The sequence below is a fragment of the Syngnathus floridae genome, chromosome 15, assembly GCF_059516105.1.
Source record: "Syngnathus floridae isolate MCC-2025c chromosome 15, RoL_Sflo_1.0, whole genome shotgun sequence".
Classification (NCBI taxonomy): domain Eukaryota; kingdom Metazoa; phylum Chordata; class Actinopteri; order Syngnathiformes; family Syngnathidae; genus Syngnathus; species Syngnathus floridae.
Window position 1 is genome coordinate 9213519 of NC_142427.1, and position 11991 is coordinate 9225509.

General features: G+C 49.7%; 6 protein-coding genes across 9 annotated transcripts; 4 read left to right on the top strand and 2 right to left on the bottom strand.

The window, feature by feature from the left end:
* Positions 1-584: 584 nt before the first annotated feature.
* Positions 585-1926, bottom strand: cldn3d (claudin 3d). The gene has a single exon (XM_088399319.1). It carries the CDS (start codon positions 1674-1676, stop codon positions 1002-1004), a length of 675 nt encoding a protein of 224 aa, XP_088255445.1. The 5' UTR covers positions 1677-1926; the 3' UTR covers positions 585-1001.
* Positions 1927-3854: 1928 nt separating this feature from the next.
* LOC148386441 (claudin-4-like) lies at positions 3855-5083 on the top strand. Its single transcript, XM_088399321.1, has one exon. It carries the CDS (start codon positions 4080-4082, stop codon positions 4722-4724), a length of 645 nt encoding a protein of 214 aa, XP_088255447.1. The 5' UTR covers positions 3855-4079; the 3' UTR covers positions 4725-5083.
* A 696-nt stretch (positions 5084-5779) lies between these two features.
* On the top strand, positions 5780-6551 carry LOC148386442 (claudin-like protein ZF-A89). Its single transcript, XM_088399323.1, has one exon. The coding sequence runs from the start codon at positions 5847-5849 to the stop codon at positions 6477-6479; it is 633 nt and encodes a 210-aa protein (XP_088255449.1). The 5' UTR covers positions 5780-5846; the 3' UTR covers positions 6480-6551.
* A 127-nt stretch (positions 6552-6678) lies between these two features.
* Positions 6679-7675, top strand: LOC148386443 (claudin-4-like). Of its 2 annotated transcripts, XM_088399325.1 has the most exons (3): positions 6679-6970; positions 7040-7195; positions 7252-7675. In XM_088399325.1, the coding sequence occupies exons 1-3, from the start codon at positions 6956-6958 to the stop codon at positions 7567-7569; spliced, it is 489 nt and encodes a 162-aa protein (XP_088255451.1). In that variant the 5' UTR covers positions 6679-6955; the 3' UTR covers positions 7570-7675. The 2 variants fall into 2 exon arrangements, with proteins under 2 accessions (XP_088255451.1, XP_088255450.1); XM_088399324.1 differs by having other exon boundaries at positions 6679-7195.
* A 582-nt stretch (positions 7676-8257) lies between these two features.
* LOC148386444 (claudin-4-like) lies at positions 8258-9601 on the top strand. Its single transcript, XM_088399307.1, has one exon. The coding sequence runs from the start codon at positions 8258-8260 to the stop codon at positions 9191-9193; it is 936 nt and encodes a 311-aa protein (XP_088255433.1). The 3' UTR covers positions 9194-9601.
* A 287-nt stretch (positions 9602-9888) lies between these two features.
* mettl27 (methyltransferase like 27) lies at positions 9889-11356 on the bottom strand. Of its 3 annotated transcripts, XM_088399317.1 has the most exons (7): positions 11264-11356; positions 11145-11181; positions 10929-11056; positions 10646-10774; positions 10440-10575; positions 10236-10328; positions 9889-10172 (listed from the first exon to the last, which is right to left on the bottom strand). In XM_088399317.1, the coding sequence occupies exons 3-7, from the start codon at positions 11043-11045 to the stop codon at positions 9970-9972; spliced, it is 678 nt and encodes a 225-aa protein (XP_088255443.1). In that variant the 5' UTR covers positions 11046-11056; positions 11145-11181; positions 11264-11356; the 3' UTR covers positions 9889-9969. The 3 variants fall into 3 exon arrangements, with proteins under 3 accessions (XP_088255443.1, XP_088255444.1, XP_088255442.1); XM_088399318.1 differs by lacking the exon at positions 11145-11181 and having other exon boundaries at positions 11264-11300; XM_088399316.1 differs by having other exon boundaries at positions 11145-11274.
* Positions 11357-11991: the final 635 nt, after the last annotated feature.

The window sequence follows — 11991 nt, forward strand, 5'->3', positions numbered from 1 at the left end:
AGCTCAGGGACAAACCGGAATAACCACTCCCAATGTAAACATGAGCCTGCTTCAAACACACACACACATGCGGAAAGTATCTTCCTTCTCCCAGTATCCATTTTTGTTAAGATAGAAATGGCAATTTTGTGTTTTGGTTAGCAAGCGAAAATTGGAGATGCTAAAGCTAGGCTCAACTTATGACAAAAATCGACAATTGCTCCCAAAAAGAGTGTTTATGGCCACGCCCAGCTGAAGTGAATTTCCAAACTAAACAAAAAAGAGAACGACCCCGTGTGTATTTGTGTGTAACCTTTTGACAATGGATGTCACGCTTATGGCAACAAAATCCCGCCCATTTGAATTCTACTCACATATTAGTTTCGGACTCATTTGAATATTCAAAATAGGGTTGAGCTCTTTGTTCATTTTGGCCTTAAGCATTAGGAAGTCCCTTCGGACTGATGTCAAAACAAACGGCCATTGTTTATTCAACTTCCAAAACGACTAAGTGTGACATTTTCACTGGCATGAGAGAAAATAAGGATTCAAAAAGTCATCAGATAGAAATGATTTTTATACAAGTTTTAATATATCTACGATATGAAAACATAAAGACAAAAATCTCCAGATCACTTTGCTTGTTTGTAGTATTTTCTGAGTATTTTTTCAACCAAAAAATGATTGCGACATTCAAATCAAAACTATATCAACATTGATTTCTCAGTTTCCATTTTGTTGGTCAGAGTCATTGTCCTTGTCTCCGTGGCAACAAAAAGCGACGGCACACCGTGTCCGCACAAGCTACAAACGTCCACAGCAGTCAAATAAATAAAGACACCTCCAGACTGGTCCAGAACATCACATGACGTTCTTCAGTCAACTGGCTTGGTCCGGTTTTGGTTGGTTCTCACCAGTTGTTTCTTGGCACGAGCTTCAAGAAAAGCAGTCGCAAGTCGATGTTAATGCTAGCGTCCATCCAGACGAGAATCTGGGTCATCAACCGTGTGGTGTCGTGGAGCTCACACGTAGTCCTTCCTGTTGTAGGAGCTCTGGGCGACGGACCTGGCCGGTGTGGCTGAGTAGGCCACACGAGAGAGGGGATGCACGCCATACCTGCCGGCCTTCTCTTCTTGAGGGGGGCAGCTGCAGCACAGGATGGCTCCCCCGACCAGGAGCAACAACGCAGCGGCCCAGCCCAGGTACAGCGCCGCCCCGATCTCCATCTTCTGTCCCGACAGGACGATGGGGCTGTAGAACTCCACCACGATGGTGTTGGCCGACCAGGATACAGGTACCAGCTCGGCCACTGCCGCCACGATAAAGGCGGCGCCGGACGTGATGGTCACCCGGGCTTTGACGCCTTCATCTTCAATGCAATTGGTGCACTTGGCGCCCACCATGGAGATGAGCAGAGCCAGAACGCCGATGATGATGGACACCACGGTGAGGGCGCGAGCCGCCTGAAGATCCGGGGGCAGCGCCAGCATGGAGTCGTAGACCTTGCACTGCATCTGGCCCGTGCTTTGGAACACGCAGCTCATCCACAGACCTTCCCAGTACACTTGCGCCGTCACGATGTTGGCGCCGATGAAGGCCGACACCCGCCACATGGGTAGGGCGCAGCTCACCACGCTCAGAAGCCAACCCACCACCGCCACCGACACGCCGGCCAGTTCCAGTCCAACAGACGACATCGTGAGGCTTCGCTTGCTAGCTTCAGCTGCTCTGGTTCAGGTAGTCGAAATTCTTCTGATGCGGATTTTTTATCTGGATGTGCTTTTATTGATCGAGCGTCCGGCCCTCTGAGGAGACGACATGAGCGAACCAATGAGGCGATGGCTGGCCCTGTTTACCACTTGGGCGTGGAGCTTTTCAAACAAGCTAACGACTTTATGGTTGGACCTTTCGCCCATGGCTGCCTCGTTCATGTGCTTTTATTGCTGTCACTAGCTAATGATCATCCAGCGTTCGCTCGGCCTTTTACGCATCGATGACTACTGAGTGGCTGAATGTTTGGGTCAGAATTCGAAACGCAATACTCATTGCAGTAAGGAGTGGAAATCAAATGTTTGTAGTTTTAGGTCTAAAAGTTCAATCCACTGGAGTTGCCGTGTGATTGTGCTCAAATGAACTTTGAACCCTTCGTGTGTCACTTTTACTTGTTGGCATTGTTTCATCCAAAGTTTTGTTGTGACGAGGGAGAACTCAAATGTGTCCCAGTGTGACATTTTGGTTAATGAGCAACCTGAGGTGAGACAACTTCAGTGTTTCTTCCTGCTAACATTCTTGTGCTTCTCTAAGAAATAGATCAAAGTGACACAAAATGGCGGCACAGGGAAGTACGTACTGTGTAAACGCCGCAAACTATTTTACGGAACTAAATATCAAACAAAGAGATGGATGTTCATCCACTTCCACATTGGAGAGCTGACAAGTAGGTCAGATGAGAGCGTGACACACTTTGGTTGGGCAACTCGGTGCGAAGGCAATCACAATCGCGATTGAGTTGGGTCGCTAGCGCCGCTTCTCGCCAGCTAGCGGCGGCTAACACGAGATAAGATAAACACGACTAGAAGGCCGTTCAGTATCGTCTTCTTTTCAACGGGACTGAACCATGATTGAGTAACGGCAGCAGTTATAATCAGTCATTGATTTATGATGTATTATTATTATATGATGACATCATGTGAACAGTAGCTAAGGAGAATAAAATTGATGATCAAATCAGATTCAGGTGGAGCATTTGGTTGCTTCAGATGAAAATGATCATCTAGTTTTAGGCAGACTCATTAAGAACCAAATCAGAATCGTTATATTATTAAAATAGACTCCTCCTCCCTTGAAAGAAGATAACAAGTTTCTATTGGGAAGCTTCATTGCCCTCCGTCGTCATCGAAACCTCAGCTCGTAAACGCCGACGCTAGAACCCGGAATGTTCCAGATGAGGTCAGGAAGTTAACGGGGATTTCCGCGGCCTTGGATTTCATCGTGAAAGAGTCTTTGTGATGTCACTTTACGAACGTCAATAAAGATGGCGTGCGGCGGAGTCGTGGCGCCGTTACTTGTTCTCCTCCTTGGTGGCTCGCTCGGCCACCCTCCGGATACACAGCAGATGTGCACGCTTGTCAACATGATTTGATGAATGAGTCACAGCAAGAATGACCTCCTCTTCCCCCTTCTTCTTCAGAAAAAGTCCACACTGAGCCTTTCAATGACGCTCTCTCTTCTGCCAAGCTCTGATGTCGCTCGCAGAAGGAATTTGGTTAATTTCTTTCAAGTTCCCTTCAATAGTGACCCCGTCTGACACTGAGCTGAAGACTCAATGCTTTCTTCTTCTTCTATTTGTGGTCTGTGTTCTGTTTTGTCTCACTCGGGGGAACATTGAACTAAACCCAAGATGTCAAAACTTTCTTTTCTGTTTGATATATATCTTTATTTGATGCTGCTGACATTCTTGCAAATTAGGTTTAAAACCAAAGTCGGCTGTGATAGGCTACAGCTCCTCTGACGTCACAACGGTGGAGATGCACCGTCAAAATGGCAGGAATGCTATCCGCTTCCAGCAGAGGGCGCTGTTTTAGCTTTAATTTGAGTTTTTGCACTGTACTGGTTACAGTATTTGATAGATGATACAGAGGGAAACTCAGTTTGACGTTCAATCTCACCAACTTTCATCATCAGGACGTCAGATTGTGTAACGTTTGTGTCTCTACGTGTGTTTGTGTGTGTGCAATCGTGTGATCCAGGAAATGACCATAAATGGTAAAGAAGGGTAATGAGTCACTGGTGACATTCATCGTGTAGCTTCAGGAGAAACCTGGGCCAGGTGGATTTAGGGGTCGGGCTTGGTTAATTGTTAGTGTGCTGGCAGTTAACGTCTTGCTCAGAGGCCTTCGTGAGAGCGTGTTTGAGGGCTGACAAACAGGTTTCGGGCCCTGACTCAAGAGAGGCGGTTTTTTGGTGGCCCCGCCTCCTTGAGCGAGGCCATATGTAGCCGCTCTTCGCCCCGTCCTCCCCCATAGAGAAAAGTCACTTGGCTCCTCACGCGACATCAGAAGAAACAGTCGAAGAAGAAAAAAAAAGAGCAGACGTCGGCCATGGTGTCCGCGGGTTTCCAGATCCTGGGCGCCGCCCTAGGCCTGATCGGTTGGATCGGTGCCATCGTGGTGTGCGCGCTGCCCATGTGGCGCGTGACGGCCTTCATCGGAAGCAACATTGTGACGGCGCAGACGGCATGGGAGGGCATCTGGATGAGCTGCGTGGTGCAGAGCACGGGCCAGATGCAGTGCAAGGTCTACGACTCCATGCTGGCCCTCAGCTCCGATCTCCAGGCGGCGCGGGCTTTGGTGATCATCGCCATCGTGGTGGGCATCCTCGCCATCCTACTGGCGGTGGCAGGTGGCAAGTGCACCAACTGCGTGGAGGACCCGGCGGCCAAGGTCAAGGTGGGCTTGGCGGGCGGGGTGGTCTTCATCGTGGCTGGCGTGCTGCTGCTGATCCCCGTGTGCTGGACGGCACACACGGTGGTGCGCGACTTCTACAACCCGCTGGTGTCCAGCGCCCAGAAGCGAGAGCTGGGCGCCGCCCTCTACATCGGCTGGGGGGCAGCCGCCCTCATGATTGTAGGAGGCAGCATGCTGTGCTGTAATTGCCCCCGCAAGGATGAGGGCTCGTACGCCGCACGCTACAAGGCGGCCCGCTCCGACGCCTCGGCCCCCACGTCCGGCAAGGACTACGTCTAGACGTCCTTCTTCACCTCGGAAGGAGCACCACCAAACCAAAGACCAACCGGCTTCTTCACCGGGTGCCTTCCACAACCTTGAACTGGCCTATATAGAGAATTGTGCCACCTGATGAGATCAAATTGGATAGTTAAGAATAGTTGATCTGGACGACGAGACGAGCCCTTAGTGGCCGCCATCTTGGCCAGGAAAGACGGAGGCCCAAAAAGTCAACAAGTTGACGAGGGGGAATCCCCCCGCAGGAAGCGCAACCTTTTTTTGTCCTTTCACCATGTTTTTACTTTGACAAATGCAAGCAAGCTTCTCTTTTGTGTCTTTTTGTACCACATGTAAATAAATATTTCATTCACTAATCGCAACTGGCCTCGCTCACTTTATTCAAACACAAACGCAAATTTGGGGAGCAGTAATGCCTTTGGCAAACAGTTGACGCCCGAGTTTCGGTGCTTTGACTTATAACGAACACGCCGCTAATTATAGAAAAGAAGGTGACGATTGTCTCTCAATGTATTTGGTTTATGTGATTGTTTGACCTTTTGCGAAATGAAGTTTTCTCATGTATTTGTGAACTCTTTGAGACTTCAGCCTGCTGATAAACAAAGGAACAAAGAAACGTCACCATCCAACTTGCAAGCCGCACCCAAACCAGATCGACGACAAACGCTCGACTGCTGCTTTTGCCGCTGGCCACTTTTCATTGTGCGTGTATGGAAAGAGAGAGACACAAAAAAAAAGGTGGAGGACACTCCTTTAGGTGTTTGAGATGTTCTGAATCGTTTGGTCTGCAAAGAACATGACGTACTTTCAAGAGAGATAAACCATTTGTGTGTGGGTGTTTTATTTTTATTTATTGAGGAATTGATTTGTTGTTCCACCTCTACTGCAATAGTTTAATTTCTAATTGTTCATGTTTCTCTCAAAAAAGGGCTCCGTGCGTGCGCGTGCACGCGTGCGTGCGTGCGCGGGCGTCTAGATGCCCCCCACACGTGTTTCCAATCTCTGTTTAGACTTCCAGCCAATCAAGATGGCCATGGAAGGTGCTTAAATAGCAGTTGGGCATGGGTGAGCAACTTTACGCACCAGCACCAGAACCAAGACCAGCACCAAAGTACGCGCAGCAAGATGACGTCTGTGGGCCTGCAGCTGTTCGGCGCGTTCCTGGTGATTGTGGGCTTCTTTGGTGCCATCTTGACGTGCGCGCTTCCCATGTGGCGCGTGTCCGCCTTCATCGGCAGTAACATCGTGACGGCGCAGGTGTTCTGGGAAGGTTTATGGATGAACTGTGTCAAGCAGAGCACCGGACAGATGCAGTGCAAGGTCTACGAATCTATGCTGGCGCTGCCCAGCGATCTGCAAGCAGCGCGCGCCTTGGTGGTGATCGCCATCCTGGTGGTGGTCGTGGGTCTTCTGCTGGTCGGCGTCGGCGGGAAATGCACGAACTGCCTGGAGGAGCAAGCGGCCAAGACTCGTGTGGCGGCGGCGGCGGGTGTGCTGTGCGTGGTGGGCGGAGTCCTGCTGATCATCCCCGTGTCATGGTCTGCGCACGTGGTGATCCGTGACTTCTACAACCCGCTGCTGGGCGACGCGCAGAGGCGGGAGCTGGGCGCCTCGCTCTTCATCGGCTGGGGAGCAGCCGGCCTGCTCTTCATCGGGGGGTCGCTTTTCTTGGGCCAGTGCGCCTCCCGCCGGGACGGCAGATACTCTGTTAAATACTCTGCGCCCCGCTCTGCCCCCGGCGGGGGCGCTTACGTCTGACCCATGCGTACGGACTCTTACCTTTTTTAATCAGTTTTTAGATTTTTAAATAAACGCAACTTTTAACTTTAATCCACCTTTTTGGTTTGTCTTTCAATCACCAGATTACCCTTGAAGTGATATTAAATTGGAATTTAATTGTTTCTGTTTTTGGAAGGGGTATTTTCAAATCTAAAACACTTTGAGTCAATATTTGCAGGTCCACACAAGGTGAGACACTTGAGCCATGGTTTGCGCGACTAAGATGCTTGCAATGAGCAACCCGATGCAGAAGGGGGAGCTCTTGAGGCGATTAGATCAATATTTTGATGCTCTAATTTTCCTTTCCTTTTACGCGTTTCTTCTTTCTGAGGAATCAGGTCGAGCCAGAAAGGTGATCTATCGTTCCACCCCCTCGGCTTTGTTTGCGTTCGGGTGTCTCGAAAAGCTGCCTTGCTTGGGTGTGTGAACGTCATCTCGGCGTGACAAAAATCGAGATGCGGACGCAGCTTGTAGGTGTCCTGCTGGGTTTGCTTGGTCTACTGGGCACGGGTCTAATCTGCGCGTTGCCCGCCTGGAAGGTGTCAGCTTTCGTGGGCTCCAACATCGTGACGGCGCAGGTCTTCTGGGAAGGCTTGTGGATGAACTGCGTCATCCAGAGCACGGGACATGCGCAGTGCAAGGCGTACGACTCTGTCCTGGCTCTACCTCGTGACCTGCAGGCCTCCCGGGCACTGGTGCGTATATGCGTGATGTCTTCTAATGGCATCAATCTGAAGCTACCTTCCCGCAGGTGTGTGTGTCGTTGGGGGTGGGCGCTTTGGCGCTGGGCCTGAGCGTGCTGGGCGCCCGCTGCACAACCTTCCTCCGCCATGACTGGCCCACCAAGAACAACGTGGGGCTATCAGCAGGTGTGATCTTCGTGGTGGCTGGTGTCCTCTGCCTGATTCCCGTCAGCTTGTCGGCCCACGCCATTATCACCGGCTTCTTCGACCCGCTGCCCTCCGAGGAGCGGCGCGGCGAACTGGGCGCTTCCATTTACGTGGGCTGGACCTCTGGAGCGCTGCTCATCATCGGTGGCGTGCTTGTATGCTCCGTCTACACGTGCTGATGGAGTGTTGTCGTGCGTGTGGACTCTTTTTGTGGTCGTGCATGGAGGCAGCTTTTCTGACGTTTGTAGAAATCCCGAATACCCCCCCACCCCATGACCCAGAAGATGGCAAGTGGATAGAAAAGCTTCTGATCTTAAGGAAGGCGTCAGCTCTTGTTGTACGTCACATCACAACTATGGCCTGCAAATTTCAACATTTGTCTACATTGGGGTATTTTGTTTTTATATAATTTTAAATGCAAAAATCAGTTTGTAAATAAAAATTCTTTGTCAGCTTTACTGCATTTTTTGTTTTACAGAATTACTTTTTTTTTTCTTTTAAATCAAGACATTTCAATCATAGGCTAGAACATTTGAATTAATGCGCATACGCTCGGAGGGAGGGAAGAGGAAGTGATGTGAGGCTCCGCCCCCTGAGCCTCACTAAAGAGCAGGTGTGGTTTTCTGCATCTACCTTCACTTTAGTATCTCTCAGGTGACACCAAGCGAGGGCCGCCCGCGACTTCCCGGATGAGCTTCGAACTACAAAACACCAGAGGAGAACGTGCGTCACATGTGGACAGTCAACAAGTCTGACCAGGAAGGAGAAGAATTCTTTTGAGGTATGTTGTGGAAAAGAAATGAGCCATTGTGATCTTTGCTGTCATCGCGAATGCCATCTGACCCACATGTGTCGCAGGTGGTCGCCATGGCGTCGACGGGCATGCAGCTGCTAGCCAGCGGCCTGTGCCTGCTGGGCTGGGCGGGCGTGATCATCAGCTGCCTGCTGCCCATGTGGCGGGTGACGGCATTCGTGGGCAGCACCATCGTGACGTCGCAGACCATCTGGGAGGGCATCTGGATGACCTGCGTGGTCCAGAGCACAGGTCAAATCCAGTGCAAGCCCTACGAGTCCATGTTGGCGCTGAGCGCCGACCTGCAGGCGGCCCGCGCCCTCATCGTGTTGGCGGTGTTGATCGGCGCCGTGGGCCTCGTGCTGGCCTTCATCGGGGGGAAGTGCACCCGCTTCCTGGATCGGGAAGGGTCCGGCTCCAAAGGGAGGGTGGCGGTGGCGGCGGGGGCTGTTCTGATCCTGGCGGGAGTGCTGTGTTTGATTCCCACCTCGTGGGTGGCCGGCGCCGTGGTCAGCAAGTTCTACAGCGCCGCTATTGACGCTCAGCGGCGTGAACTCGGCGCTTGCCTCTACATTGGTTGGGGGGCGGCCATCATGCTCATTCTCGGAGGGGGGCTTTTCATCAGCTCCAATTGCCCCCTCGAAGCACGTAGCGCTGACAAGAGCCCGTCCGTACGATACCTGATGGTCCGTTCACCCACCGGGTCACTCCACAGGATTCCGGCCACGAGGTGCGGCGGGACCCTTTTCAGCGGGCCTCCCAGTTATCAGCCCGCCTCCGCCAAGTCCGAGCCTGCCGTCGGGACCCCTTGGGAGTACGGCAGACAAAACTCGGAGAAGTCCTCCACTAAGTCTCAATTGATGCGAATGGACTCTGCGCCTTCAGAGCAAAGCGAAGCGCCATCTGACAAGTCTCAGCTGAAGCCCGACGAGAAGAACCGCAAGACTTTGGATTCTGATGGGAGCCAACCTGAAGATACATCCTCCAATCCTACAAGGACCTACCTCTGACCTGACATATCCAAGATCTGGACCACTCCAAAGAATGAGAGCAACTTTCTTATATAAGGTCAGAATCCTAGCTTTGATGTGGACTTGTGCACTTTGGCTTAACCAAACTCGTGATAATATTTTTTTCAATCTGTCTTTGTTGTGTTCTGTGACCCATGACCTCAACTCTGCCTTCAACTGACTTCATGTTTAACCATTTAATGTAGGAATAAGAATGTGAATCTTTTAACCTCTGAATATTTTTTTTCCCAGCCAAGACTCCAAAACATCTAAGACACGTATTTGCACTTGTGTAAAATGTTTGTAGTAATCATTAATGTAATTGTGATCATTTTGAACCTTTTTTTTTAGTCGTGACTGTATTTTAAATGTAATCCACTAAATATAATGAGAAGATGGCTGCTTGAAGTCTGACGAGTTGTGCCTGCGGCCGGTCAAACGGGTTTGACAGAAAGTCCTCTGTTGTATTTGTGGAAGCCAAGTTGGTTTCACTCGGCATGTTTTGCTTCCATTCACACCGACCTTTTGTTGGTATCATCAAAGTCCCTACTGCTCTTCTACGTTTGGAGATGTCAAAATAGTTTCTTTGGTCAACTTTCGCTTTCACCCAGCTCTTTCTTTTCCAGCTTGCCACCAGACTAGGCCCAGTTGCCAGCCAGTCACAGGGACGTGAATCAAATAAGGGACAACTTGACTTCATGGAAAGTTTTTGATTCAGAAATACGCACATGCAGACAAGCATCACGTTATTGTATTCATAGCTTCAAAGCTAGCTGTTAAAGCTTTTGAAAAAGATAAATGGCTCCAGGAATGTATGCCTTTTCAAGATCGGTCACCCCTCGCTCAAATTGGGTCACGACAGTCACGTCGACGCGGCGCCACAGTCCCTCTTTCTCCATTTGCTTCATCTCGACCTCCAAGGCTGCCTTGTACTCTAAGTTGTCATGGTTAGCCCGAGTGGTCATGCAGATGAGGCCTCCTGTGAGGTCAGAAGTTAGCTTTAGACCTGAAAAGCTCCTAATGGTTTCCAGTGTGTCCTCACCCTGCTTAGTGACCCGCGGTAACTCCCGGATCGCCTTCACTGGAATATGACTTGAACTTAAACCGCCGATCATGAGCGTTACGTCAAAAGAACCTAGGAGACGAGGATAGATGAAGAACACGTCTTTGGATTATCGTCATCACCTGTTTATCATGGCCTCACTAGTAGCCCAAAAGCCAAAGTCATGGATGGATGGACAGTTACCTGACGGGACAGGAATTGGTTGATCTCCCAGCGTTGCCAACTTGAGGTCTTGGTACAAGCCGCTCTGTCGGGCGTAATGCAGCATGCCCTCGCTGCCGTCGACACCCACAAAGCGCTCGAATCCTTCCCACTTCATCTGCACCACACGTACAGAATTTGAACTTTTAGTGAACATCAGTCCGCTGGATCTCTTCATGGATGCCCACCATCTTGGCCACCATGCCAGTGCCGCAGGCCAGGTCCAAGACTTCTGCCGCTTGGCGCTCTCCGCTGAAGTGGGCGGAGACTTTGCTCGCTGCCAGACTGGGCGCACGGTAATCAATAAGTTCAACATCCTGTTGAATGGATGCCAAAAATAACAGTCAACTGTAAAAAAAATATTGAAATAGGGGCGGCTGGTGTGGTTTTCTGCAGAAGTTGTGGGCAACGCTAATGGGTGGAATTAAAAGTTAAATGAATTCGAGTCAAAACAGTGATTGCATTGTAGACCTGCTCGTAGGTTTTGGCCCACTGGTTGTAGAAGTGGATCTGTTCCTCCCCAGAGGTTCCTTTGTGCAAGGACAGGATGACGTCTCTGGCCATTTCAAACGTGCGTGCGGACGTCATCGTGCACGAGCCTATCAAGAGCGACACGACATGACGTCCGAGTGCAACATATGTGCCGTCATAAACACACAAAAGGCAAGCTGTTATCGTGTGCTTTACCTACGAACAGAACGTCTACTTGTTGATATTACTTAAGCTGTTATTGTGCAAAAAAAGAGGGTTAATTAGTGTAGCGTAGTTATGACAACGTAAAACCATAAATAATTTACCAACTTTACCTGAGGAAGGCGCACCAGGGACAGCCAAGGGCAATAGACTCAGTCTTTATGAACTAGCTGTTGCGTTGGAATGTCAGCCCGTCCGCCATATTGAATGTGTCATATACGTGGACTCCAATAAAAATGAGTCAACAGAGTCAGAGAATGAAGATGCAAAAAGTGCACAAACGTCAGGTCATGTCTATCATTCACACACAAATTTATTTCAGAAAGAGATACATAGGCACCAAAACCCACACATCACTTTTATAGGATGGGTGATAGATTATTTATTGCGCCTGTGAAGCTTTATCTATTTCAATATGATGTCTATGGATGTGCATTTTTTCGGAGCTGCAGCCTGTAGGTAATTATACTGCCTGTAGAGGGCGTCTTCTATTCTCGTCTCTCTTTTTCAAAACAAGCTTGTTGCTTGCCCTAAACTTTAGCTAACAAGCAGCTAACACGCATTTTCTGAGGTACTTTGTGGAAAGAGGGAAACTCAAGCAGATAAGTAGTTAATTCATGTTCGTGTTTAGTGATGGAGTCTTGCGAAAAGTTGCCGACTTGTTTGAGTCGCTTTCGGTGAGTTTTCGTGCTCGAAGCTTCAAAGCAAGTTAGCTTAGCTTCAAGCCGCCCAACAACAACAAGCCAAAAGTCCCTTTCAACCGCCAGAAACATCGAGAAATTCATTCTGGTAAAGAGCTTTGTGTATTTTTGATTATAATGGATGGATTTTTTGAAAATCT